The sequence below is a fragment of the Serinus canaria genome, chromosome 2 (assembly GCF_022539315.1).
Source record: "Serinus canaria isolate serCan28SL12 chromosome 2, serCan2020, whole genome shotgun sequence".
NCBI classification, from domain to species: domain Eukaryota; kingdom Metazoa; phylum Chordata; class Aves; order Passeriformes; family Fringillidae; genus Serinus; species Serinus canaria.
In genome coordinates this window covers 138728303-138753482 of record NC_066315.1, presented here as the reverse complement: position 1 = coordinate 138753482, position 25180 = coordinate 138728303, and the positions used below count along the sequence as shown (strand labels likewise).

The following is a 25180-nucleotide window of genomic DNA, read 5'->3' as shown; positions in this document are numbered from 1 at the left end:
GAGATTGAAACTTAGCTGAGATAAAGAGAAAACTGTTCAGTGGGCATGCTTTGAAATTCATGTTTGCTTTAGAACTAAATATTGAAGCTTAGAGACCAGGTTTAAAAATATTATTCCCATATCTTTTATAGGCAATATACATACTTTCATTTTTCTGCTATACATAAATAAAAAGGTTTTACCTTCCCAGAGAGAAAAGAAATCTGGTCTAAAAGCAGTGTAGATGTCTCCTTGGTATTCTTTCTTGACAGGCTCCTGAACAGAACAGTTTAGGGAACCTCATCTTCACAAAGAACTGTTCACCTCTATTTTCCAAATCAGGTTACCAACATATTTGAAAGATGCACTGCAAGCATCTAATTTTTGATGCTACAGTATCACAAAACGTAAAAAACTCACCTTTACAGGTAAAGTGATACACTTGAAAATGTTATATGACAAAATACTCCACTGACATCTCTATTATAGGCTGACAGAAATCAAAATCATAGCAGGCTTATACATCCTCAGGTATTATTGGTACACCAAGACTAGAACCAAAAGTACATACTTTTAAAAACCAATAGTAATATATTTTGAGATCTCTGCAGCACACACACTCAAGAGAGAACTCCTCTGCTAAACCTTGCCACAGATTTTGCTGCTGCACAATAAAAACACAGTTTGTAAACAAATGTTCCTATACTCTGAAGCAACCTACATTCATTCATTAGAAAGCCTTGAGGCTTTTTTTAAACTTCAACAGAATAAACATTTCTCTATACTTTTCCTACAAAGAACATGCACATCAACAGACAATTATATGTGCAAAAGTATAAACAATAAATGGTTACTGCTAATGTAATTTAAATTTCAAAGTTAAATAATCCAGTTGTGAAGAATCACTGACTATTTTGGCAGGCTAGCACAGAATGACTCCTTGCCTATTCTCATCTGTCTGTTGCTTGCATGCGTAGATGCTGATCTTTTTCTTTCTGCTATAGACAATTGTCAGTAGTAGTTTAGATCCTTAAAAAAAGGATACAGCTCGAACTCCAGATCTGATATGAAAATGGAAGGTAGATCAGAGAGAACCACCATCTGTAAAAATTCCAGCGCAGGACCATAGTAATGAAAAACCTGAAAAGAAATCAAATAAAAACCTATATATATAACACTATATATGATGTTGTATCACCAAAAGTTCCTCAAGTGTTTTGCTGGAGGTGTTAGCCTTGCAGATAACATCTGAAAGAGGTATAAAGGAATTCAAAAACATTTCACAACATCATACTAAATTATATAAAAAAAGGAAGATATTTAATTTTTTTAAATAAATCTGACTTTATAGAACATCAACAATGTGCATCAAATAAGTTCTCTTACTCAAAATAAAATATGATCTACGAGGAGAAGACAAATGCAATACAAAATGCACATGTTTTAACAATTAAAATAACAAACTCCAAACCAATTTTCATAACACTCATTTTTGTTTTCATCAACACATATGATTCTGGAGTTCCCACCAATTATCTACTTCCAGTAGAAAACATGAAACACCAAGAGTGTAAAAAGAAAGAAACCCAAACTTTTAAAATTAAGTGGGAAGTGTTAGATAAATACAGTTATTAGTTAAATAGTTAAATAGATAGAATTAATAATTTAACTATTTTGAGTATAAAACTGAACAATGTCTCAATTTCTACCTGAAAAAAATCTGGTATTGTATTTGTAGGAACAAACAGATGAAGTTTTAAAAACCTGTTTTGACAACACAGGTGTACAAAAGAAGCTTTCCTCAATTTTATCCAATAATTACTTCTCTACTTAACTTTCAGTTCTGACTAAGGTTTCCCCAGTTACTAATTTTCTCTGGAAAGTAAAACAGACGAATTCTAAAACTCAAAGAAAGATCAAGAAAAATACTTGCTTCTGGCAAAGTATCAGCATTCCTCAATTGGCACTCTTTTTTAGGAGCAAAGCAAGAACTTAAATTTGCAGTCCTGAATGTCTTGGCTGAAGTGCTCTTTATACAAAATTCTGGAAAATTTACACCTGATCCAAACTAGAAAAAAAAAAAAAAGAAGACTATAAATATTTCAAAAAGAGATAAAAATTATTTCTCTGCAGCTAGTTAGATGTGTTATTTTAAACAATTAGTATTATTTTTTATCAGATCTGTAAGATAAGAAAAAGACTAGACTTAGATAACCAACTATTAAATCCAAAACCATAATACTGAAAATGTAAACAATGCCACACAAGTCCCAGGTTTTGCAGAAACATTAGATGTATGCTTACAACAATGACTCAGTTATATGACAATGACTTGTGATAGATACAAAACAATCAAATTTTCAACAGTAAGTTTAAAAAAAAAATTCAGAGGGAAGTATCTGAATTTCTGAAGTTCAGATCTTGATGGACTGATCTATCATTTCATGCTACCACCCACCCAGACACATTGCACATTACCTTTGAATTACACAGCTGAAACCAACTTTGGCTTAAAGCATAAAATGCACTGCATAATAAATGCTTTAAATGAGGTATACAGATGCTTTAAAAAATAACCACCACAATAATAAAATAAAAGTTATTTTACCTTTCTTTCCCATATCTGAACCTTTCCTCTCCAGAGTTCATTTAAATCAATAATATTCATTATATCATCTGAAGATACAAAGTCTGCTGACAGATAGTCTGCTATCTTCTGCCAGCTACTGTAAAAATATCAAAGAATTAATCTTACTGAATTTAACATCACAATAAACATGCAATGCAGTTTGACTGAATTTACCTATGACCTCTTAGCACAGAACAATCTTGTGTATGTCAAGACAGACAACAAAGCTTTATAAAAGCTTTATATTCCACAAAGTAAAAAATATTATAGAATTGCTCATTCAAGATCTGTAAAGAAAGTTGTTCATATGCTCCATGAAAGTGACAGCAAAGAACTTTGACATCAAATAAGACTGGCAATGGCAAGCTGCAAGCACAGCACAGTAATGTTGGGTGCTAGAAGCTGCAGCACAGCCTGGCAGCCATCAGTGGGGCTATCACTGGTCTGTCCAGATGGTTTGTAGTTAACCTTCTAAATGGAGATATGACTGCAGCACAAGCATTATCCAAATTCAACAAGAGAGAACAGCCAGCAGCTGTGGGTTCTGCTGGCAGTCTGTCTCCCAAGGGAAATCAGCACCATCAACAGAACAGGAAGAATAAGTGAAATAACTTTAATCAGAAATTTTCTACACTCAATCTCACTTTACATAAAAGGCAGCAGAAAAATTTAGTCAAAAGCTGGTTCCACAGGATGATATCAATGAGCACAGAGATCAAGCATGCATGAAAGTCACTGAGTAACTTTCTTGTCCTCCACATACCTCAGGAAATACTATACAGTATTTCCTGAGGTATGTGGAGGACAAGAATAGTAGGTATATTGCTAGTAGGAATATTGCTTATTCTATACAAGGACTGAACATTCACCTTTTTAAACAGTTTTATTAATTTAGGATTAAGCTTAACCACACATTCTATGAAGGAAATTTCAATCTTTTGGGCATAGAGGGGAAGGAAAGTGCAGACCTTGCCAAGTTGTTCAGTATCCACACAATTATTCACTTCAAGGGATAAAACCCCCAGATCACTGTGGTTTATATGGTGAGATATATCATGGCCTTTACATGTCAATTAGAGGAGGACAGTAAGTAAATTACTGGAATTTATTTCAACTTGAATTAATAGTCTCAGTTACTCTTCATGTCAACAGAATCTTGAAAAACATACAGGAAGTAATAGAGTGTTTATACTCTTTTTTCAAAAGGGACAAATGAAGCACTCTACTTTTCCTCCCTGAAATGTAATACCAATGGTAATATAAAATTTAAAGTAAAACCAGCAGTAGTATGGATTCATTTAAAAAAAACAGAAAACTACAATCAATATACAAGTTATCCCATAGCATAAGACAACGTGAAAACATTGTATGCACACTGAACCCATGGAAAAGGAAGAGAAAATATTTTACTTTTTGCCCCCACAGAAAACAAGAAGTGCAGAGGACTGGCTTTTTTCCCTGCTTCTGTGGTTAGGACATGCATTTACAATGAATCAGGATGAGTAATTCTTCCCCTCATACAACAACAGATGACTAATTTATGTATTTTCAAAGTATACATGTAAAGTACCCAACAAGCTGTTTTTAGTTCAACCCACTGATCTATGGTAACACAAGGCAGCAGTGACTTTGTTTTAGCCCTGAAATAAATGCCATACCCTTTAGCTTCACTTGCTGCAATAGTGATCTGTGCAGAGTGCCACTCTCTCAGGTGTTTCAGGGCACCAACAGCAGGTAAGCAGTCCTTTAACTTGGGTCCATCACATTCAACAGCCTGCAGGATTACATCAACCATTGCTCTGCCTAGAAAATAGTTTTGTATGACTCAAATATCATGATTCAGTAAATTTTTCAGACATTCAAAGATAGAATAGTATTGGTTATCACTGATTGCACTAAAACCAGCAAAAAGATCAAGTAACTTCAAGATTTAAAACACTTTTCACATATTTTAGCTCATTCACTTGCTTCTCCTCTTAGATGAACACAAAATATTTCACCACTCCCTCAGTGACAGTGAAAGGTTCTGTCCCTTTCTCCTCTCACTCAGCACTGAGATGAGATTTCTCTCCCATACAACTAAGCTATGTCCTTTTCCTACTTTTAACACTCTAAGCTGCTATTTTTCATTCTTCTTGAGTTCCTTTATTATCCCAAATCAACTTCTACATCATTATATGACCTAACAGGCAGAGTGATATGTATGTCCAGTTTACAGAATCCCAGTCCAACAGTTGTGATGTATTTTCCTCCACATCTTCTCGGCTCACAAGCAAGCAGCTGTTAAATCAGATGCAGGCCTGATATCAACATCTTCCTTTTCTTAATAAGAAATTTCCTGTGTTGAGTTTTGTATTGCTTACTGTCTTACTTTGGTGCCATTTCAGATGGATAAATTTATTATATAATTATTTTAAACTCTACTAAACTATTGTCTGCCAAAGAAACAAGCAGCAAACTAGTCCTCAAGCTGATCTGCAATGCCAACCATGCTCAAGTTCCTAAACTACCTTCAAGCTACCAAACTAAGGTTCTCTGAACTCTTCCATTCACTATCCTTTTACCAAACAAGATAAACTCCAATGAGATTGGGTTTTAAAGGCAGCTTACCTGGGGCAGGCAACTTATCAGCTAATTGATGCAGACTTTCAGCAGCTTCATCATAGATGCTGAAAATGAAGAACAACATGTTTGGAACCAAAATGTAAACCAAGTAATTTAGAAACAAAAAGTTACAATTAATGAATGGTACCTGATGTATCTTACGTCTTTAAACTCTGCACAAATATACCCAGGTTATGAGAAATCATCTCCTCTTTTACTAAGGCAGAAGTGGGCCTATAGACATCAAAATAATCTGAAGTAAAACTGGAAGTAGGATTTAAGAGGAATTAACAAGAATTTTTTGTACATATAATGTTGGCTGCTAGAAAAGTGTTCAGTTATCCTATAAAAATCATCTGCAAAGAAATTAAAGCTATACTAAACAAAATAAAAGTATTTTCAGTACTAGCAGGGGATTGTTCATAGTTAACTCTTGCTTTAGTACTAACTCCCATTTGTTAAACTTTCTTGGTCCCCTTAGGTCATTGCTGATAGATGTCAGATTGCTGTTTTTTACATAAAAATAATAATACACATACTCAGTCAGAGACAGTGATTCCTGACTATTACTGTCATCCTCCTCAAAACTTTGTGTGGTTCCCAGGTTGTCATCAATACTTGCTTGATAAGAGTCTTCATTTTTCTGTGTGTCAACATTTATTTCTTCCCAGTCAGAACTGCAGAACTAATCAAACAACAAGACTTAAATAAGCAAAAGGAGTTTTGAACATCACAGTTTTAGCTCGTTCTGCAGTCAGGCAGATGTTTGAGGAACTTATACTCTAAAAGGATTTGTCTTACCTGATAATAACCACAAATGACATGACTTGCAAAATACCATTTCTTTGCACCTGGAATTCCAGCCACTGAGCAAGCTGCAAAGAGATAAAACAATTATGTAAATTGATTAATTCACTACAATCTTTCTTCCTATTATAATGAACATCTCTGTTAAAAGACTCTGTAAGTCATTTAATGTGCAACAATTACTTGAGTTCTACTTTCCTCTGGCACTGTCATTAAGCTCTAGGCATATGAAAGTGTAGGTAAGTGTCTTGGCAAGTGTCTATTACTGACCTTTTGACTGTAAGTAAGTAAGAAAACATTTGACCTCTTTTCTGTTCTAGGTAATATTGCTTTCTCTTTGCACAATCTGTATCAGACCTGAACTAAACAACACCTTTCATAAATTTGATTTAGAGTTCACAAAATGAGATGCTCTATCAACATATCTATGCAATAAAAAGCACAGAAGTTGAAAACAGCTCAACATTCCAATCTCCATGAATTTTAAGAGCTTATAGTGGTTTTCCCACATAAATCCCAATTACATGACATCTGTGACAAGATGAGCTTACAACAGTAGATATTCAAACCAAGTAAATAACTAAGAAAGCATTTTTTTAATTAAAAAAACCCAAAACAACAAAACACAAACACGCAGCCCCTAAAAGTACTAAAGCAGACCTTAAGACATCAATTCTAAGGTGAAAAAATTATTTCATGTTTATGGATTAAGGTTCTGAAATGTTACCCTACAGACAAGTATTGTTTCTACTGAAAAAATCAGAAGACATTATAGAAGTATTTAAAATATCACACTTCCCACTGACTTGAGAAACAAGCCCTTTCCTACTCTTCCTTGTTCAACTGGAATGAAATTTGTCAACTCTTCAAAACCCTTCCCCTTCATTTCTCACGACCAATCAATCTAATAATCTCCTAACACCTTAGCTGCTAAAATGATATCAGGCTCTCACAGAAACAGGAGCAGCAGGAACAGGCCCACACCACAGCAACTGGCTTTACCTAAATTTCTGATTGTTTCCCCTAAGAGAACATGCAAAGGCCAATTCCTCGATGGAATTTGCCCCACCTCGCTGTGCACTGTCATATTTACCTGGGAATACGCTCACATCTGCATTTATAGATGCATTACAACTTTCTTTCAGGAACTGATGCATGTCTGCAGCAGTCCCAGCTGGAAAAAGAAAAAAAAATCTTAAAACTAATGAGTTATGGAAGTTAAATCTTACCTTCTTGCAAATACAGTATAAAGTTCAGTGTGATATTAGAAAGTGAATTTAGGGAAGAAGGGGGAAAGGGGTTGGTTAGGGGTTTTAACAGAACTATAACCTGCAGATAAGCAGTTTAAAAAGACAAATTTTCCTAAATTCTCCTTTAAGTCACGGTTAGGAACGCATTACGGAGTTACACGGCATCATCGCAATAAAGGAGGAACCCCCCTGAAGCTTCTGCAGGTTAAAGGCACCAAAGACTTTCAGCCTGAAAGCAAAGGGGTGTTCAGGGAGGCAGGAGCCAGGAGAGCCCCGCGGACGCCAGAGCAGCGCCCGCCCCGGCCCAGCACCCACGGGGCCCGCGGCCCCAGCGCCGTCCCTGCGGTACCTGCGGCGGTCGCTGCTGCGGGCCCGCCCTGGGCCCTGCGCTCGGCCCAGCTCAGGAGCAGCACGTAGCGGTCCATGCCGGCCGGGCCGCGGCAGGCGCCGCTCCGAAGGTCCCGCGCAGCCGCCCGGGCACCGCCCTCCGCAGGGCAGCGCTTCCGCTTCCCGCGGCCCCGGCGGCGCTCCCTGCGCGCCCCGCGCGGCCGCGGCATGGCGAGTTACAGCCGCGCGGCCCAGGTGAGCGCGGCCTCCCCGCGGGCCGGGCCGGGCCGGGCCCTCGCTGCCGCCGGGACGGGGCCCGGGGGCCGTGAGGGAACGAGCGGGCGGGCGGGCACCGAGGATCCGCAGGCCCCCAGTGGAGAGCCCCGGGGCTGCCCCCGGTGTCCGGCCTGGGGGTGCCGCTGGCAGGAGGCGCTGTGTGCGGCATGGCTGGGGACGGGGACCCGCGGCTCAGGCTGTGCGCGGTCTGAAAGCTGCGGCTGGGGGAGCTGTGCCCTTCACCGCGAGGGAAGGACACCTTGGGCGTTCAGTATCCTGCAGCGATGTTACGGCTTCCATCGTGTAGCCATAAGGGAAGCTGGCAGCAAATCTACGTTTTTGAAACAAAGCCCGGTAACCTGTCAGTGGTGTTACCCACGTACGTTGCACTGCAGTGGGTGCATCGCAGTGCTCCGTCCATTTAAAGGTTATTTGAAGGGGGTGGTGCTGCGTGTCAGTATTCCTTCTAGCATTTTTTGAATGTAAAAGAAGTGTTGATTTAATTCAGAAAGATTACGGTAGTGTGAGCTTTCCCTGTGCTAAGTACTGACCCTCGTTCTTTTCAGCAATGGGCTACTTTTGGTAGAGCCTGGTACCTCCTCGATGCGAAGATGCAGCCCCCAGGAAAAATAGCAGCTGCCACTGTAATCAGACTCGAAGGCAGACATAAACCTATTTATCATGCACTAAGTGAGTATTGCAATGGATGAAAGCAAATTTGCTTTTCTTCAACATGCATGTTTCTTCCAATTACAGTTTTAACATCAAGCCTGATATAAAATATTACATTTCTCAGTTGTGGTTTTCTTTCTCATCTTTTTCCATCATACCCCACCGCAACCTAATGTTGTTTCTTTACCAATACACATAAAAGATATTACAAAATTGTAATTCATTTTGAGTAACTGAATTACGGTGAGTTCTTCTTTCATTTTTTAAAAAACTCACGATATGTTTTGTTGATCTTAAATGTAAAGATTTAGTTCACAGTGCCCGTAAAGAAACATCTGAGTACTTCCTTTCAGTAGGTGCCCAGGACCACAGTCTTGGAGTGCTTCATTCTGAATAAGGTGCCAAGCAGTCCTGTTTTCATGAGGCAGTGGGCACAAACTGAAACACAGGATACTCTGAACATCAGATATTTTTTACTGTCAGAGTAATGGGAGGTCATTGCCCAAGAGGTGGTGAAGTCTCCATCTGTGGAGATTTTCAGAAGCTGGTCCTGCTTTGAGCACTGGGTTTAGATGACATGACCTTCAAAGGCCCCTTCCTGCCTCACACATTCTGTGATGAGGAGACTGGAACCTGTCCTTAAATGGGCGACAGTCAGTGTTGAAAGGTGTCTTGTTTAAACAAAACTATCATTTAGTTTTTCTGCAAATTAGAGATTCAGCTAGAAAGAGGCATCTGTAATCCTGTTCATTACCTGTAATGCTGTAGTGCCTGTCTCATGAGGATAATAATTTTATAAATAATAAAAAGTTGATCTTTCACACCACTGCTACAATGTTTCCTGTAGTACCCATACAAGTTTTTCCATAGGCATTGCTGAAACATAAAGGAAGCCTTGAAGTTGGCTCATACATGTTGAAGGGTATGTTGTAAAAATATACTTGATCTATTTCTCAATAGGAGGTAGGATTTGTAGTGTTGTCAAGACCTTTAAATGTCAGAGTTCTGCTGTTGCAAATTTTATTGTATCCACAAGATGTCACTGGAGGCTTTAAGCTGTCTTGAGAAATAAAGGAGATGCTAAGAGCAAAAGGCTTTGGTTACCCTGTGAGAAAGAACTTTGATACTTTTATGTCTGTGAAGTTAGAAGGTCTTGGGAAGTATTTCAAGGATAACTTCATTTTGTTTAAAATGTTCTGTAAATCAGTGCTAATTGCTTTACACATGTTGACACTAGTTGGTTGGTTACTGCTACTGAGACATTTAGGAGAGCAAAGTATGCAGGAACTTCTGCTTTATGTACTTGATGCTTCTTTTGTTTTGTTTTTTTTTTGAACTAATATTTTAGTGTCTGTGAGATAACAGGTCCCTGGACAGAGTAACATCAGGAAGATTTTTTTATTGTTTAGTTTTTAATTTGGTATTTGTTAATCCAGTGTTCACGCAAGTGGAAAACTGTTGGCAGAAATTTCCTTAAGATGAGCTTATTGTGTCATCTTCCCAACCAAAAGAGCAAAAAGTCACAGTCTGGTGTCAGTTCCCTGATATTTATGAAGACATACAGTGTTTTTAGAACTGAACTGTCAGCAGTGAAAGGCTGCAGCAACAAAGATGTGTAAATTGCATTTGCACTTCAGCTGTAATTGAAAGTGGAGCATTAAAAGAATACAAGATTAAAAATTAATAAAAACCGTAAGGTGTGAAACTTGCTTTGATTAATTACGTGTTCCTATAAAAATGCATGGTCAATTTAAGCCCTGCTTTGTTACCTACTAAAAATGTTTTAATCAAGTGAGCCTCTTCAAATAGTTGTGTTCTAATATGGTGATGCAAATGAGGCTGAACTTTGGAGAAATCCATTTTCACTTTAGTTGAATGGCTGATTACAGCTTATACAGCTGATCAGGATCATTACTTCTAAAATTAAAAACTAAATCTTCTCCTATTTATGTGATATTTTTGAGATCATAGAGGTTCTGTTAGCGCTTTATTACTACAGAAGCCTTATTAAATCAACTGTTTCTGGCAGGGTGTTAGTAATAGATTATAAACCTTGTACTTAAAGAACTTTTGATGTTAAAGTTGCTGGTATAACTCTAAATGTGTATATGCTGTAACATTTGCTTCTGCTGGATAGATGAAATTGTGGGGTTTTTCCCATAAGAGCTGTTGGGGGTGCTGTTGTTAGGGCTTTTTCCCCCTGCCACTTTTCTCAATGCAATATTTTTGTTTGTTTTATATACTTTTTATATACTTAGCCTGGGAGTGTAACTACTTAATATAAGTATTTTACTTACCCAAAATATTCAGTTCTTCAGTAAACAAAGATACTGTTTTTATGAGAAAGTAAAATAAAAAATATTTAGGATCATCTGGAATTAACCTTTTTTTTCCTGTTTTTTTTTTTTTTTTAAATATAGGTGCATATGCAGCATAATGTGTTGAATAGAATAGAAATTGGCCTGTAAGCCAGATTTCCAAATCTTAGCTGAATATTTGCAATGGTTTAGGCATCTGGTCTCATGGTATTCTACCTGCTTACCTGCCTTCTAACCTGGTAGCACTAAAAATAGTACTTAAGGTTGGTATTGAAGTGCTGATTTGGATGGTCTGACTTGAAAAGTGGAGATCTTTAAATTTCAGTTTTATGGAAGGTGTATTTATATGCTACCATGTATGTATTGCACACATAAAAGTTGTTACTTTGATTGATTCCCTCTGTGGTTTTCTTTAATATCTTCCACTTACTTTACCTTGCAGATGACTGTGGAGATCACGTTGTCATAATAAATACAAGACATATTGCCTTCTCTGGTAACAAGTGGGAACAGAAAGTATATTCTTCACATACTGGGTAAACTTTATAGTAAATAAAGCTTGTGGTAAATTTTGTGTCATATTTTCTTAATAATTGAAGTCTTTTATAGCATACTGCTTTAATAGGGAATTCCTGCTTTAACTTTCAGGTTTTTTTTTTTGTTGTTGTTGTTTTTGTTTTTTTTGTTTATTTGCATGTGTTATGATGTTTAAAATGGTGTAAACATTTTTCCTCCTTTCTTTTTTTCTTTCTTCTTGTTTTTTTGGGTTTTTTTGGTTTATTTTATACCCAGTATATGTTACTAGGGAAATAATTTAACTCAAAAATAGTCAGAACAATTGAATAAGTTAACAGGTTTGGTGAGTGAGGTTGTGTCTTGTGTTAACCTCTGGACCCAATGATCTGGACTATTCTGTTTACTGTGTAATAGAAGATATTTCTATTGGCACTCCACATTTAAGATATATAAGATATATATATATATGTGTTTGTGTATATATATATATATCTATGTATGTGTGTGTGTGTGTATATATATATGTGTGAGTGTGTATATATATATATCTATATATATATAGTCACCAACTTTAATTACTTTATCCTACCAAGACCTATTTATATAAGAGTAAATATTGAATCACAGGATGAAAAAAAAAGTTGGAAAAACAATTTAAAAATGAAATGCTCTCAAGTTGTAGTGATGTACAGTACATTGCTATACACAGTAGTGTAAAATATATTATTCTGGCAGACATAACTTGTTTGTACTGTAGAGTGCAACAATCAGCTGTGGACAGGATGTCCATGATCAGTTCAGTGCTCCTATTTTATGCAGTGAGACTAATTCATAATAATCTGAGTGTCACAATGTATCCAATTGAGAGATGAATAAATCACACTGAGAAAGCTAATTTTGTAGTGCTAATGGTGCAGTCCTGAAATTGCTGAATTCCTGAGAAATTCTTGTTCAGAGGTGATGGAAATTATTGTGTGCTTTTTTTTTGTCTCCATTTCCCCTATGACCTAAATTTTTCTCTAAAAACTTAACATGTATGTTAAAGCACTTGCTTAAGTACCTAAGTTGGTTTTGTATAAGTAAAAAGAGCTGTACACTTAAAATGAATACTTAAGTCCATGGAGCTCAGTGGACATGTCTTCATGGTGCCGGGCCTATTTTTGATTTCACTTTGGCTGATTCCTAGTAATGTAATTCAGTCAAAATGAAATGCAGCATTACCTGACTTCCATGTAATTTCTTACTCCATGCTAATATTCATTTAAAGCTTATGTTGAGATCTGAATTACATGTCATAGAATCTTTAGAAAGATGGATCAATTGCAGTAAAATTAAAATTTTATTATTCTAGATATGCCAAGTCTTGCTAAGATTTATTTAGAGTAGCAAGAAAATAATAAATACAGTTCAAAATGGATGTCTCTTATGTCAGCCACAAACTGGTTGTGAGTCTTGGACATCTGGAAATATTTCAGAGTTCTGTTTCTGTTGTATTCTATAGCTGTTATGGTATATTTGTTAAGCAGTTTTAAAAACATATCCATCTGCTTGTGAAGCACAAGGTTTATCATATTCAAGTGAATAAACAAGAAAGCACAAATGGTGTTGGAATTAAATAGTTGACAAGATAAATAAAATACAGGTTTTGGGCTCTTGAGAACAGCTTCCTTTTCTGAGGGCCTGTAATACCATTTCACCATTGTTCAAGATGCAGTAATACTTTTGTTAACATCGTGCTTGAGCATGTAGAATTAACCTTGTATGTTTGTTTCATTTTTCTAGTTATCCTGGTGGTTTCAAGCAGGTGACAGCAACTCAACTCCATTTGAAGGATCCAACTGCTGTAAGTGTTTTTCCCTTCTTCACTTTCATTTGTGAAACTAGTTAATTTCCAGTTAATTAGTTCCCCTAAACAAATGGGATCAACTACCCGCATATCTAAAGTTAAATTACAAACATTCTACTAGTGATTTGAAGAATCTTGGCTTGTAACACCATTTTTGTAAACAATGTTTTCATGGTTAGAGTGTAAGTTGTGTATTTTTGTCATTCTTCCATGCTGTCCAAAGGGGCAAATCAAACTTGTTTACTTCACTAATTTTTCACTTACTTACTTCCTTTTAGTTTCAGGGGTCTGACCTATCTCATAAGTGAACTGTCTCCAGTTTGACTGAGCTAAGCTGTATTTGAGCTTAATGACCCTACTGCTTTTTTAAGAGTCAGCAAGAATGATGCTAATCTTAAAAAAGTTAGTGCATCTGCCTCTTTTTCCCAGTGAAATTCAATGGTAGGTTTTAAGTGATGATGTTTTTTAAATCTTTTCTGAAATACTGTGTGTTCATGGTCTGTGAAAGAAATGGAATGTTGATTATGTTGAACATAAGCCTACTTACTGTCTGTGTTAGACTATTGTATATTCTGAAATGCAGTGTTCATGTGTTTGTACTGATTAAAAAAATAGGGAGCCAGATATGAACATTTTGATTAGCACAGTTATGAAATAACTTCTACTAGAGGTTTGAATGGGCAGCGTTGAAGGACTGAATTCTCTAAGTACTAATGTTTCAGAGCATGTTACAAGACCCACAGAGATTAATAGGCATTTGTGTTCAGTTTTGACATTGAAATGCTTTCATTTGGGTCACTTGATATAAAAAATATTCAAGTGTTTTTTCCTTTACCTAGAGAAATCTTGTCTGCTGTAAAATTAATGGGTTTTATCAATTATTTGGAAATCCTGGTTTGTCCCAAGTCTGCCTTATACAAGTGCAAGTACTCAATGAAAAAGTAGTCCACCATACGAATTTGCCTGGTTTCTGTTTTTACTGTCACAGCTTATATAAATAAAATGAAACTAAATCCTGCATTTCCATATAATGTTCTGTCTAGAATTTTTCAAAACGAATGCTTTTGCAAACAGCCTCTAAGATAATTGTAATTCCTTTGGGAGTTACTGATAGTACCATGTCTAAAATGGATTCTTCAATCTATTTCATTTGAGCTTCAGGCAGATGCTAAGCACTGGGAGGCAGTGTAACACAACTTGTTAGGGCATGAAGCTTGGATGTTCTCTAAATTACCTTCTGGCATTCGTTCTGAAGTACCTCTTTTATTGCCAGACTCATAGATGAATTTCTCTGCAAACAGAGGAGGATTAAATGCCTTGCCAAAAACCAAAGCATGTTAGACAAAGGCTCAGCAAATGGTGATGTGGCTCAAGTCTTGGTCTAATTTAGCAGCAGACACTATTTTTTTAACACAATGGTGGAGAATCTTTAACAATTAACTCTGTCATTCTATTGAAGATGAAGCATTCAGTTGCCTCTCTCATAAAAATAGCTCAGACGTGTTTTTGTCATAATTAGTAGTAGTGGGTGGTAATTTGGCAAGATACATTCTGGATGTGTAGCTGTAATGGGTTTTTATGGCTGGAAACATTTGTTTACTAGTTAAATTGTATTGGTGTGAAATGCATTGGGACATTACAAAAATGGAAATTGTGGTGATGCTTCGTTATCAGGTTTTATTTTTAGAACTAGCTTTTAAAATCTGAAAAAGTAGTACTGTAAAGAGAACATCAGCCTAAGTAACATATGCATCTTCAAATCATAATCTAAATGACACATAGTTATATGGAGACTTGTTAAATCACTTTATTTCACTTTCTTTCCGTTTTAATCACATTAAATTCAGTCAATGGAATTAGGAAGATTGTAGGGAGCAGGCTCTATCTTCCTGTGGCATCTGAATCTTCATTTTATAGAGTGTTACTTTCATCCTGGAGGCTACTGCTCTTACTCTGCCCTTGGACTTACTGCCTCCTGCTAATTCATCCTGGTAGTGTTCATTAGGGTGAGTCATCATTGCTTTTGGAAATAGTGCTGCTACAGAAATTAAGGCAGTAAATTAATGGAAGAGACTATTTCCAAGGAAAAGGATGTTGTAAACTTCCATGGTGCTACATAGAGATTTTGCAATGGATTTGACTATTTTCAGTTTATATAAGACTTCCTGAGTGTGTGTGTGTATATAGTAGGACTGCAGAAATGTTTAGCACTGTCTTTATTTACATATATATCAATTCAAACATGCAAATTCTCCAAGATAAATATTTTTCTGTTAGTTTTGTTTCTAGTGTACAAAGTGTTTTAGGAAAACCTGCTTCACAGTTAAGGGCTACTTAAAAAGATTGTAATGAATAATTTGATGCAAAATGCTTTAGTTCATGCTTACTTATGAAAGCCGTAAGTGTAGTTTTCAGAATTTAGACAACTAGTAGTATCATCCCTGATTATTTCTAGCTCCTTCCTAAGGTGCCACCAAGTGATATTCTCACTTCATTGGGGGCTGACCTCATTGTATCTATCTTACTAAATTTGGAGCTTTACTTTTCTTGCAGGTGGTAGTTAGTGCTTCAGAGGGATTGTGCTGAATTTGAATTTACATGGTGCCTTTTTTCAGAGGGCCATAGGATGATTCAGATAAAGAGAATCTGAGGAAATCACTAGTCCAACTTCCTACTCAAAGCAGTATCAACTATTATGTCAGGTAAAGCTGCTGGAGATGGATCCAGACAGGTCTTGGAAGCTTCCTATGTTTTGTATCCTTGACTTCTTTGTTGAAAGGAACAAAAAACCTCACCTGTCCAGTCATATGTGTCTGATCTCTGAGGTATGATTTTGTACCTAAGATTAGAAAAAGACTACTTTTTTTTTTTTCCATTGTTAAGTATCTTTCATGTTAATATGGGGCAGTGAATGAAGAAAGAAGTCTCTGTAGTTGATGTTTCATGTAGAGCTTAACTTAAAGTTCCTTGTTCATTTTGCCAAGGTTTTCAGCCCTTCAGAAAAATTTGTGTTTATGCAAGGGTGAAAATTAGTATGTTAACAAAAAGATAGCAAAAGTACATAGTACAGCACATTTTTACCTTAAAAAGTACAAAAGTACATAGTCTAGCCCATTTTTACCTTAAACACTTGTGAGTTCATTTGGGAGATATGAAGAGGGAGTGTCTCTGAATCTGTCTAAAATTTCTAATGTTTTCAGTTGTCTGCTCTTCTTCAAAATAGCAGAGAATTGAACTCATCTAATGAACTTGGCTGGGCTACTTTAAGAAGTGCTTATTGAAGAAAAAAAAACCAGCTTGTTCACATTTCTCTGACTTAGACTGAATGTAAATTCTTGGACCACCCATAACTAATAAATTTGTTCTTTAGGTACACCATGAAACTTTGTTGCTGTAGTTCAAAACAGCCACTTTTCTTCAGGTTAATATAATGCTAATGTTCTGTATGGCAGCAATAATCTCTTAGGATATAAGTGGACAGACAGCATTAGTTTCCATTGGAAGTTGCTAAAAAAAAACCATCTGATTGAACGGTTTGGTGTGTTTTCTTTCCCAGGACAATCTTTTGAAAATAAAGGAAACGGGTAAGCCTTTGGATTTGAGGTGTAGTTGTTTGGAATGCACAGAGGTTTGGGATTTTCTTGACTTTTTAAATAAAACTTGAAGAAGTTTTATTTATCTGGAAAACTGCTGGTTGGCACGAGATCAGCACTTTCAAAATTAGACTTCTAGGTACTTGATACAGAAAGACTAAAAGATGTAGTCTTAAATCTTGGATTTGAGACAGAGCTAAGATTACTGGAAAAAAGTCCTGGAAAAATATTAAGACTTTTCATTTAAATGCCTGCAAAATAATGTTGTCAGATCTAATCTGCAGAAGTAGATACTAATCCTGTGAGGACAAAGTTTTCTATCAGTTTTTCTCTGACTTGTGGTTTGAAAGATAGGCAAAACTCAGCTTAATTTTTTGTTCTGGCTGCATCAGAAACTTGACCCCAGAGAAGAAAAAGAAGAAATTGCATTTGGTTAAGACCAAATGCTCAGTGAGAGGATTGACCTTTGCAGTATTCAGAGGCTGTAGGCAGCCTCTGAATATTCACAGGCAATAGCCTGTGACAGAGAAATAATGGGCAATAATTTTTCAGAATGAATGTTACCTGCTAAGAAAGATTAATAAGTGATGCAGGGAGGCTCAATGGAAATGTGCTGGGAGGGAGCCTCCTGGGGTGTCCGGGTTTTGGTTTGTTCAGCTGCTGGCACTGATGTGAAGGGGTTTAAAATGTTCTAATTCTCCTTTTGAATGCCCTTTAGCAGCTGCTTGCACGTAAAGACTTGCCATTATATCTGCCTAATAATGGTCTTTTGAAGAAAAGCTCAGACAGAAAGCACAGTTAAAGCTTGCTGTTGCTATTTGAGAACTTATTTTCTTTGCATTAGTAAGGGATAGTTGATAGAATAATATGTACATGCCAGAAGTCAGTTACTGAAACACTAGAAGTAGTAGCATTTTCTTCTATTACAAGGGAGTCATGTTTTTTAATTAAGTGGAACAAAACTTCAAAGACTTGATTAGTAGGCACACAAGTTAGTTTTGCATGGGGAGGAGAGCATGCTACCTTGAAGCATATCCTGACACCTCTAGGTGTCCTGACTAAGTCTTAGAGCTGACTTGGTGATTCTCTTCATAGTACACAAAAATAAATGTTTGTATTAAAAAGTCTTAATCCAGTCCTTTTTTTTTTTTTTTTTTAATCAAATTAATAATTTAAGGAAAACATTAAACTTCCATTAACCTTTTTTGTTAAGTGGAAAGCAGCAGTGAAAAGCCAGATGACATGCATGTGCATGAAGTTTAATTTGTCTGTGACCAAATGATTTTTATGGCAGTATTGAGTAAATTCACTCTTGCTTGTACAAGTTGTCCTACTTGTACAACTGTCAGAGGTAGAAAGTTCTTTGTGTTGTATTTTATAATGTGTGGGTGAAAAGGCAATATTGTATACAGAACTGAAAACTATGCACTGGTAGAAGGAAGATGTGGTATCAAACTGTACCTCTAAGTAACTGCTGTATCTCTTGAAATTCTTCTAGGGTTATTTTGGTATACCATGTAATTAATCACTTTGTTTTTTCTGGAGCACTGTGTCCTTCCCATGTTGCTTCCTGTTGGTTATTGGACTTAATTCCAAGCTTGGCTTAATTCCAAGAAAGTTAGGGTAGACTTTCTTCTGGAAATTCAGCCAATTATTTTGTGCTTCAGTACTAGGAGTGGTATTGCTCTGTTCCTTTCCATCTTTAAAGTATGTTTTATCTGGCAAAGAATCTTTCTCAGAACTTGTCTCCACCAGACATGGTCTACTAGTTGCACATAAGCCAAAGTTTGTCACAAAAATGGAAATGTTTAGGACTCCCAGTGTTTCAAATAAATGTATTTTAATTTATTTGTACTCATAAAATGTATTAATATGTTGTAAGGGACTGAAAGTGCAAGAGTTTTAATAGAGCTGCCTTCAGATTAATTTCCTTCTAATTAGCCCTTTAAATTGGAAACTTAAAGAATAATGTCATATAACTGTTATTAAGAGCACGTCTATGCTCTTAAAAGCTAAAAAAATGAGAGCATGTCTATGCTCTCAAGCTAAAAAAAAGGTATTGCAATATTCAAGATGACAATTGCAATTAGAGCCGATGGGAACTTTGTAATTTAAAAAAAAAAAAACTGGAGCAGACAGCATCCTAGTAGTGTAAAAATCCCCAAATATTAACACTGGGGTGGCTGTGTACTTCTGATGGTGGATGTCTTTACCTGGTGGAGCAAGTGTCATGGTCTTTAGCAGTAAGTATTTATGAGGATATGGAATTTTACACATTGCTAGTACTAAAGATTAAGTCGTGGGGGAGGAGGCAGTGAGAGTCCATGAATAACTGAATAAACTCTTAAGCTGTGCTAATCAATTTCAAAATGAGATCAAGGTTGCAGTGAGACCTGTGGGTGGGTAGAGCTCTCTGCCAGTCTGAGATTCCACAGAAATCACTAGCTTTTTTAACTTTCATGTAAAATTAAACTCTTGCAATTTTAATAGCTCAAAGTAAGCATAATGACATAGAAAGCAGTAAGGTTTTTCTTTTCTTAGAAATGTATTACAAGCATGTAAAAAAAGGGGTTTTATTTTTAATTCCTGAAAGAAACAACATGTTCTGATGTGTGTTTTCAGGGAGCATTGAACCTGGGTTTGGGTATCATGTGAGTTCAGTAGCAGATCTGCAGTTCCATACTTTTTTATTTAGGGTTGGTCTACTTTTAGTAAAACTTGAGCATGTTCAGGTAACAGGAGAGCCCTTACTTACTTAACACCCTGCAAGTATTGTTGGTTGGATCTGCCTTTTCTGTGACACAACCTTACTCAAGGTGCAAAAGCAATCTGTACAACTTCACTTAAGCCTGTGCTTTACTGATTTTTTTGACTTGACGCCACAGCAGTGAAAGCGGAGTTGTGGCTGTAGGCAGAATTTCGGGCAAAAAGTTGGATGTAAACTTGGTCTTTCCAGTAGCTGGTTTTTGATTTATATTGGCTTGTAGAAGAGTCTTTGAGGCAGAAGTTAAAATGAAGGAATTTTTCCAGCACTACCTTCTGTGTCCTGGCTCCCTGTTAAGCCTTCTGCTCTGTAGTTGGACTAATGACCTTGCAGTAAATCAGAATCCTGGGCTGCTTTCAAAGCAGTGTGGCCAGCAGGGTGAGGGAGGTGACTCTCCCCCTCTACTCCTCTCTGCTGAGGCCCCACCTGGAGCACCATGTCCAGCTCTGGGGCCCCCAGCACAGGAAAGGCATAGGCATGTTGCAGCAGGTCCCAAGGAGCACCACAGAAATGATGGGAGGGATGGAATACCCCTCCTACAAGAAGAGATTGAAAAAGTTGGAGTTGCTCAACCTAGGGAGGAAAGGACTCTGGGGAGAGCTTATTGTGGGCCTTTCAAGTATGTAAAGGGGGCTTACAGAATAGATGGAAACAGACCTTTTATCAAGACCTGTAGTCAGAGAACACATAGTATACTGACCTAAATAAATTATAGTTTGTGCTTGTAGAGGAGCATGAATAATTTTTATCCCTAAAAAGCATTCATTTTCATCTTTGATTTTTAATACATGCTTATTAGTTTTTATTAAAGAAGGTATCAAAAGTGTATATTAATCTGCATGACCTGCTGTATTTCTTCTGTCATCTTGATTTATTGCATTTGTCCACAGACTCATGGTACTGCTTGCATAACACCTGAAAATCTTACCTTAATGTGGTTCCATCTGGGAACTTGGTGATTGTCTCTAAAATTTTAATTTAATCGCTTTAGTAATTTTATAAAAATAAGTTACTTTGCTCAATACACTTTGGAAAAAAGTGCCTGTGAAATTTGTTTGTGCTTAGTGCCCTGCATTTCAGTTTGGTATTGGCTTGAGCTCGATGCTGGACTAAGCATGCCTGGTACTTTCTGATTTGGAGCTACTTTATATCCAGGTGTCCTGGAGCAAACATTTTACTTACAAAATTGCAAGTAGGTCAAGCTCTAAGTGTTTTGCTGTCCTTTATGAAACTTTTTTTTCTCTCCTACACTTGTGTGCCTTGTTTTACATTTACAAATGTTCCTCTTCTGGATGAAGTCCATAACAATGTGTTTTGTATTTAAATAAAAGGTATCTTTACTAGAGTCCAAGAGAAAATTTGTTTACTTTACAATGAGCATCATCTAGAGTAGATGTATAAATTCTATTTGTTCCTGATGTTTAGAAGTGAGATTGTTCATCTGGAACTAATAGCAAGGGTTATAAATATAAATAGTAAGTTCATAATGCGGTGGTTTAGTATGTCAGCTTTGCTTAAGGTACAAAGCATTAATTATAAAAGTGTTTTAAACACATCAAATTACACTGTTAAACTAGTTGCTGGGAGCACTTAGGAAATTTGTTTAAGCACTTTTATCCCTAAACAATGTGTGTTCATAAATGTAAATAAAATAAAATATAGAGTTACCACAACCTTCTCAATTCTTTGAAGATCATACACAGTCATCCACAAAAAATGCTAAATATAGCTCTTAACTTTCTAAGCTGAAATTTTCTACATAGGTCTTAAAATAAGTGTTTATATGACGAGGAGTAAGTATTTCTTTTTTTAAAATTTAGGTCTAGAGCTCCTTCTGAATGTGGTGCCAGAATTCCTCAGCCTGAAAGATGGCTAAGAGCTTCAATGATGAACAGATGGAAACACAATTAGCCTATTTCATGTTATGGGTAACCTCCCTGATTATTTGTTACTATGTTACCTTTCCTCAGATTGTTAAACTGGCTGTTTATAGAATGCTTCCAAAAAACCTTCAGAGAAGAACTCTGATGCAGAGGCTACACCTGTTCCCTGAAGATGTGAGTAGCCATGCAGTTACATTTTCATCCTTGAGTTATATAGAGGTGAAGAGGGAGTGTTAGCAATCGCACCTGTGTCATAAGCAAGTAAATTAAAACAAAAATCACATTGCTTTTTTATATATATATATATATATATATATATATTTATATGTAGTTTGGGGTGTTTTCCATATTATTTCACAGAGATTCAAGATGTATGAGATTGGTGTATTTAGTACTATTGACAAATTTTGGTCTGGCTTTGTGGGCAGGAGTGTTGTTTGTAAAGCAGTCAAGTAGTTAAGACTATTCTCACCTGTGTCAGGTTATTCCAGAAGATATAGAGAAGAACCTTCTACAAGAGATTCCTCAGCCACGTGCAGTCCCCAAGAGATTAGATGAATATACACCAGAAGAAATTGCCGCCTTTCCGAAGGTTTGGACTCCGTAAGTATCTTAGATTTTTTAAGAGGACAGATTGACTGAATATGTATAATGTAGGCTCCCACATTGCTAGTAAGAAAAAAGTAGTAATTCTTCTCTTTAGGTAATTTTTTTTTTTTTTTTGGAGAGATGAGGTCATTAAAGCAAAGAACAATGGTTGCTAAAATTTTCTGGTTTTTCTGGTTTGTTTTTTTAATAAGAAAAGCTTTACTTAAAATCTTATGTTTTCAACTCCCTGCTTCATCAAAATGAATACAGTAAAAACCTTCATTACCTGGTTTGAGTTGGATGTGCTCTGTAATGCACAACTCTTAGCCATAGCCAAAGGAAATGCCACTCAGGTCTGTAAACTTTCAAAAGCTCATTAGAAATCACTTGTACTTAGGCTCCTCACCTTAGATAATACTAAAATATGTCTGTACATCTCTTCTGCATAATGGAAGCACCTCTGTGTTACAGTGTCTCTCAAAGGAAACAATCCAGCAAATACATTACACCCTCTTCTGAGCTGAAACAGGGAGATCTGTTTTCTGACCTATGTCAGTGATAAAACTTGGTATAATTGCTTTTATCCTCAATACCAAATGGAGCTGAAATTCCTGAGACCTCATGGTTTCTATGAGATTTCTGTAAATCAGCCTTAAGAAGTTTAGATTCTGCACCATTGACCAGAATTCTGCAGTACATTACAGTATAGCTGCTAAGCCTGTCCCTGTTGTATGGTGTGATATAGTCTTATGTAACTGTGTTTAGTATGAAAACTGATACAGGTTTTCCACAATAATTTAGCTTGAATGATGAGCTGGCACTTAGTTTTAGCTGACTAATTGGGAGTATCTATACTGTCAAAGGAAATAGTGTTGTGCTGACATAGCTTTTAAAATGCATTTCTTTGTTCCCACACACTACCATAGTTCATCTCCTTAGGACTGAGCCACCTTAATTGTGTTGACTTGCAGGTGTGTGTGGCAGAGGACAAATAAACTTGATGGCATCTAATTTAGCCGTTGCTGTTAAAATAGTTTTGTAATATCTTCATGTCAGCGTTGTAACTTTGGGGAAAATCTGCAAGTAAGAACACTACTGCAGTTAGAATCCCCTTCCCATAATTTTTTGGAATGTTCCCTCTGGAGGAATCCAAACCACAGAGAAAATAAGCATCCCCTTTTTTTTATTTTTCTCTCCTCTGCAGTCTCATCTGGATTGATTGCTGGTAACTGCACTCTGTATACAGTCTTATTCCTTGCTAGTTATGGGGGCTGGGGAGTACAACTGCCTTAGAAATCACAGAGCAGATTTGGAGGCTTTCAGCTCAGTGCTTCTCCTGTGGGAGAGCTAGAGAGCTCAAGTGGGCATTATGGTGAGAAAAAACAGGGGATAGGTGGGCCTGAGAGGAACAGAATAGTGGGTGTAAAATGAGTGAGGGAATGCTAGAGATAAGTAGAGGTAGTGAGCTCTGGGTGGCGTAGGAAAAACAAATGGGAGTTTGGGAGAATTTTAATGTAATGCTCTGAGTGTAGAGACTGGGACAGAAGTTTTCCTTCAACCAACTACTCCATCTAGAGCCACATTTAAAAGCTTGGAGACACACCTAACCCTTGCTGTGTCAGACTTTTGTCCCACCTGCTTTTATGGGAGCTGGTAAGATCTGGCAGAGGGACAAGAATGAAGATGGTTATCTTCCATCTCTCTGCTAACTGCAGGGTTCATCACTGCTGTAATTTCAGCTTCTTGTCCTGCCCTGCAACCAGAATATTGCTGGTGTCAGATAAATTTTAGTTTAACCTTCAGCTCACTTTTTTACCAGTTTTGATCTTGGGAAGAGTTTCCAATATGAAGTAATGGGAAAAATAGTAATGTTTTTCCTGTGTTAATGAGAAAGTGTATTTTGATTCTCTGGCATTCAGATTTCACAGCTGGGCGGGGGAGGAGGGCTTAGTTTGCAACTAAAAGATGAAGAATTGAGCAAATTTGTTAAAATGACTCTCTGATGTGAAATATCTTTATATTTTATATCTATAAAGTAAAATATCTTTCTATTTTATATTAAGAGGTCTGTAAAGGGGACTTAAAATGAACCATAGCCATGTGGCCCACACTGTTCTGATTAAAATGCCAGCTGGAGTGTCTGAGAATAGACAGCTTTGCACCAAACACATTAAAAGAAAGGGTGTGTGAATATGCAGAGGTAATAGAATCTCTGTTCTGAGTTCAGTTTGTGAAGCCATGGAAGTAGTAGTGTTGGCATTATTACAGTATTCCTGTGAAAGACTGAAGAAGGAACAAAAATATAAGTATTTACATAGTCTTCTTTTTAGAGGCATATAGCACAAATATTCTTTTTAAAAGAAATCAGAAAATGGACAGCTTTGTTCAAAATACCAAAGAGAAGTTAGGTTAAAATATTTTTACATAAATCTGATAATTTGAGATGTTCTGAGAAAACAACTATGTGACATGAAAATTACTTCAGAAGAGAAAACGTAAAGGGAACATGAGGTGTTTTGTAGAAATTCAAATATTGCACAGATATATTTGTATCTCAGAACACCAAACTGACTTTCTATTTGGGTTCCTTGTCATTTCATTCTTGTCAGCTGACAGGCTGCCCAGGGAGGTTGTGGAATCTCCAGCCCTGGAGATGCTCAGAACTCACTGCACAGTTCCTGAGCAAGCTGATGTAATGCTGAAGTTAGTTCCACTTTGAGTGGAGTCCTTTCAGATGCAAATTATTCTATGGTTCTTTATATATAGGGAAAGTAAACAAACATAGTAAAACAGATGAATATTTTAATAAACTGTGTTTAAAAAACCCAGTGCTTAGGTTGCTAATCTCATTAGTCCTCTTTGGCTTTTCCTTGGGATGTTTGTTACTTTGTACTAGGATCATAGAAATCTGGGTGAGAACACACAATGGTAAAATGAGTAGCCTGTCCTTGTCCCCTACATTCTGTATTTGGGATGTAAAAAGCCTTATTGTGGCCTTGGATCTGTGAGCAGAACCCATAGATAGCTTCCATGCAGTGTGAGCGGTCCTTACAATGAAGCAGAAAATAAACGACACAGAAAAGCTTTAAACTTTTTTCTTCTTATTCATATGGTTTTAGTAATTCTTC

The 25180-nt window shown here is 36.7% G+C and overlaps 2 protein-coding genes across 3 annotated transcripts in view; one reads left to right on the top strand and one right to left on the bottom strand.

The window, feature by feature from the left end:
• Nucleotides 1–7826, bottom strand: part of MTBP (MDM2 binding protein) — a 34788-nt gene extending 26962 nt beyond the window's left edge. Inside the window, exons 1-10 of one of the 2 annotated variants that reach the window (XM_050971470.1) lie at nt 7619–7826; nt 7113–7193; nt 6014–6087; nt 5752–5897; nt 5219–5277; nt 4267–4411; nt 2588–2705; nt 1913–2047; nt 1025–1119; nt 183–255 (exon numbers count right to left, since the gene is read on the bottom strand). In XM_050971470.1, the coding sequence (XP_050827427.1) occupies nt 183–255; nt 1025–1119; nt 1913–2047; nt 2588–2705; nt 4267–4411; nt 5219–5277; nt 5752–5897; nt 6014–6087; nt 7113–7193; nt 7619–7826 (1134 nt within the window). The remainder of the gene's footprint in view (nt 1–182; nt 256–1024; nt 1120–1912; nt 2048–2587; nt 2706–4266; nt 4412–5218; nt 5278–5751; nt 5898–6013; nt 6088–7112; nt 7194–7618) is intronic. The other variant, XM_050971471.1, reaches the window with a different exon arrangement.
• Nucleotides 7774–25180, top strand: part of MRPL13 (mitochondrial ribosomal protein L13) — a 28810-nt gene continuing 11403 nt past the window's right edge. The window contains exons 1-6 of the mRNA XM_009087855.4: nt 7774–7851; nt 8439–8562; nt 11305–11398; nt 13161–13221; nt 21552–21638; nt 21946–22067. Coding sequence (XP_009086103.1) covers nt 7825–7851; nt 8439–8562; nt 11305–11398; nt 13161–13221; nt 21552–21638; nt 21946–22067 — 515 coding nt within the window. The 5' untranslated portion in view covers nt 7774–7824. The remainder of the gene's footprint in view (nt 7852–8438; nt 8563–11304; nt 11399–13160; nt 13222–21551; nt 21639–21945; nt 22068–25180) is intronic.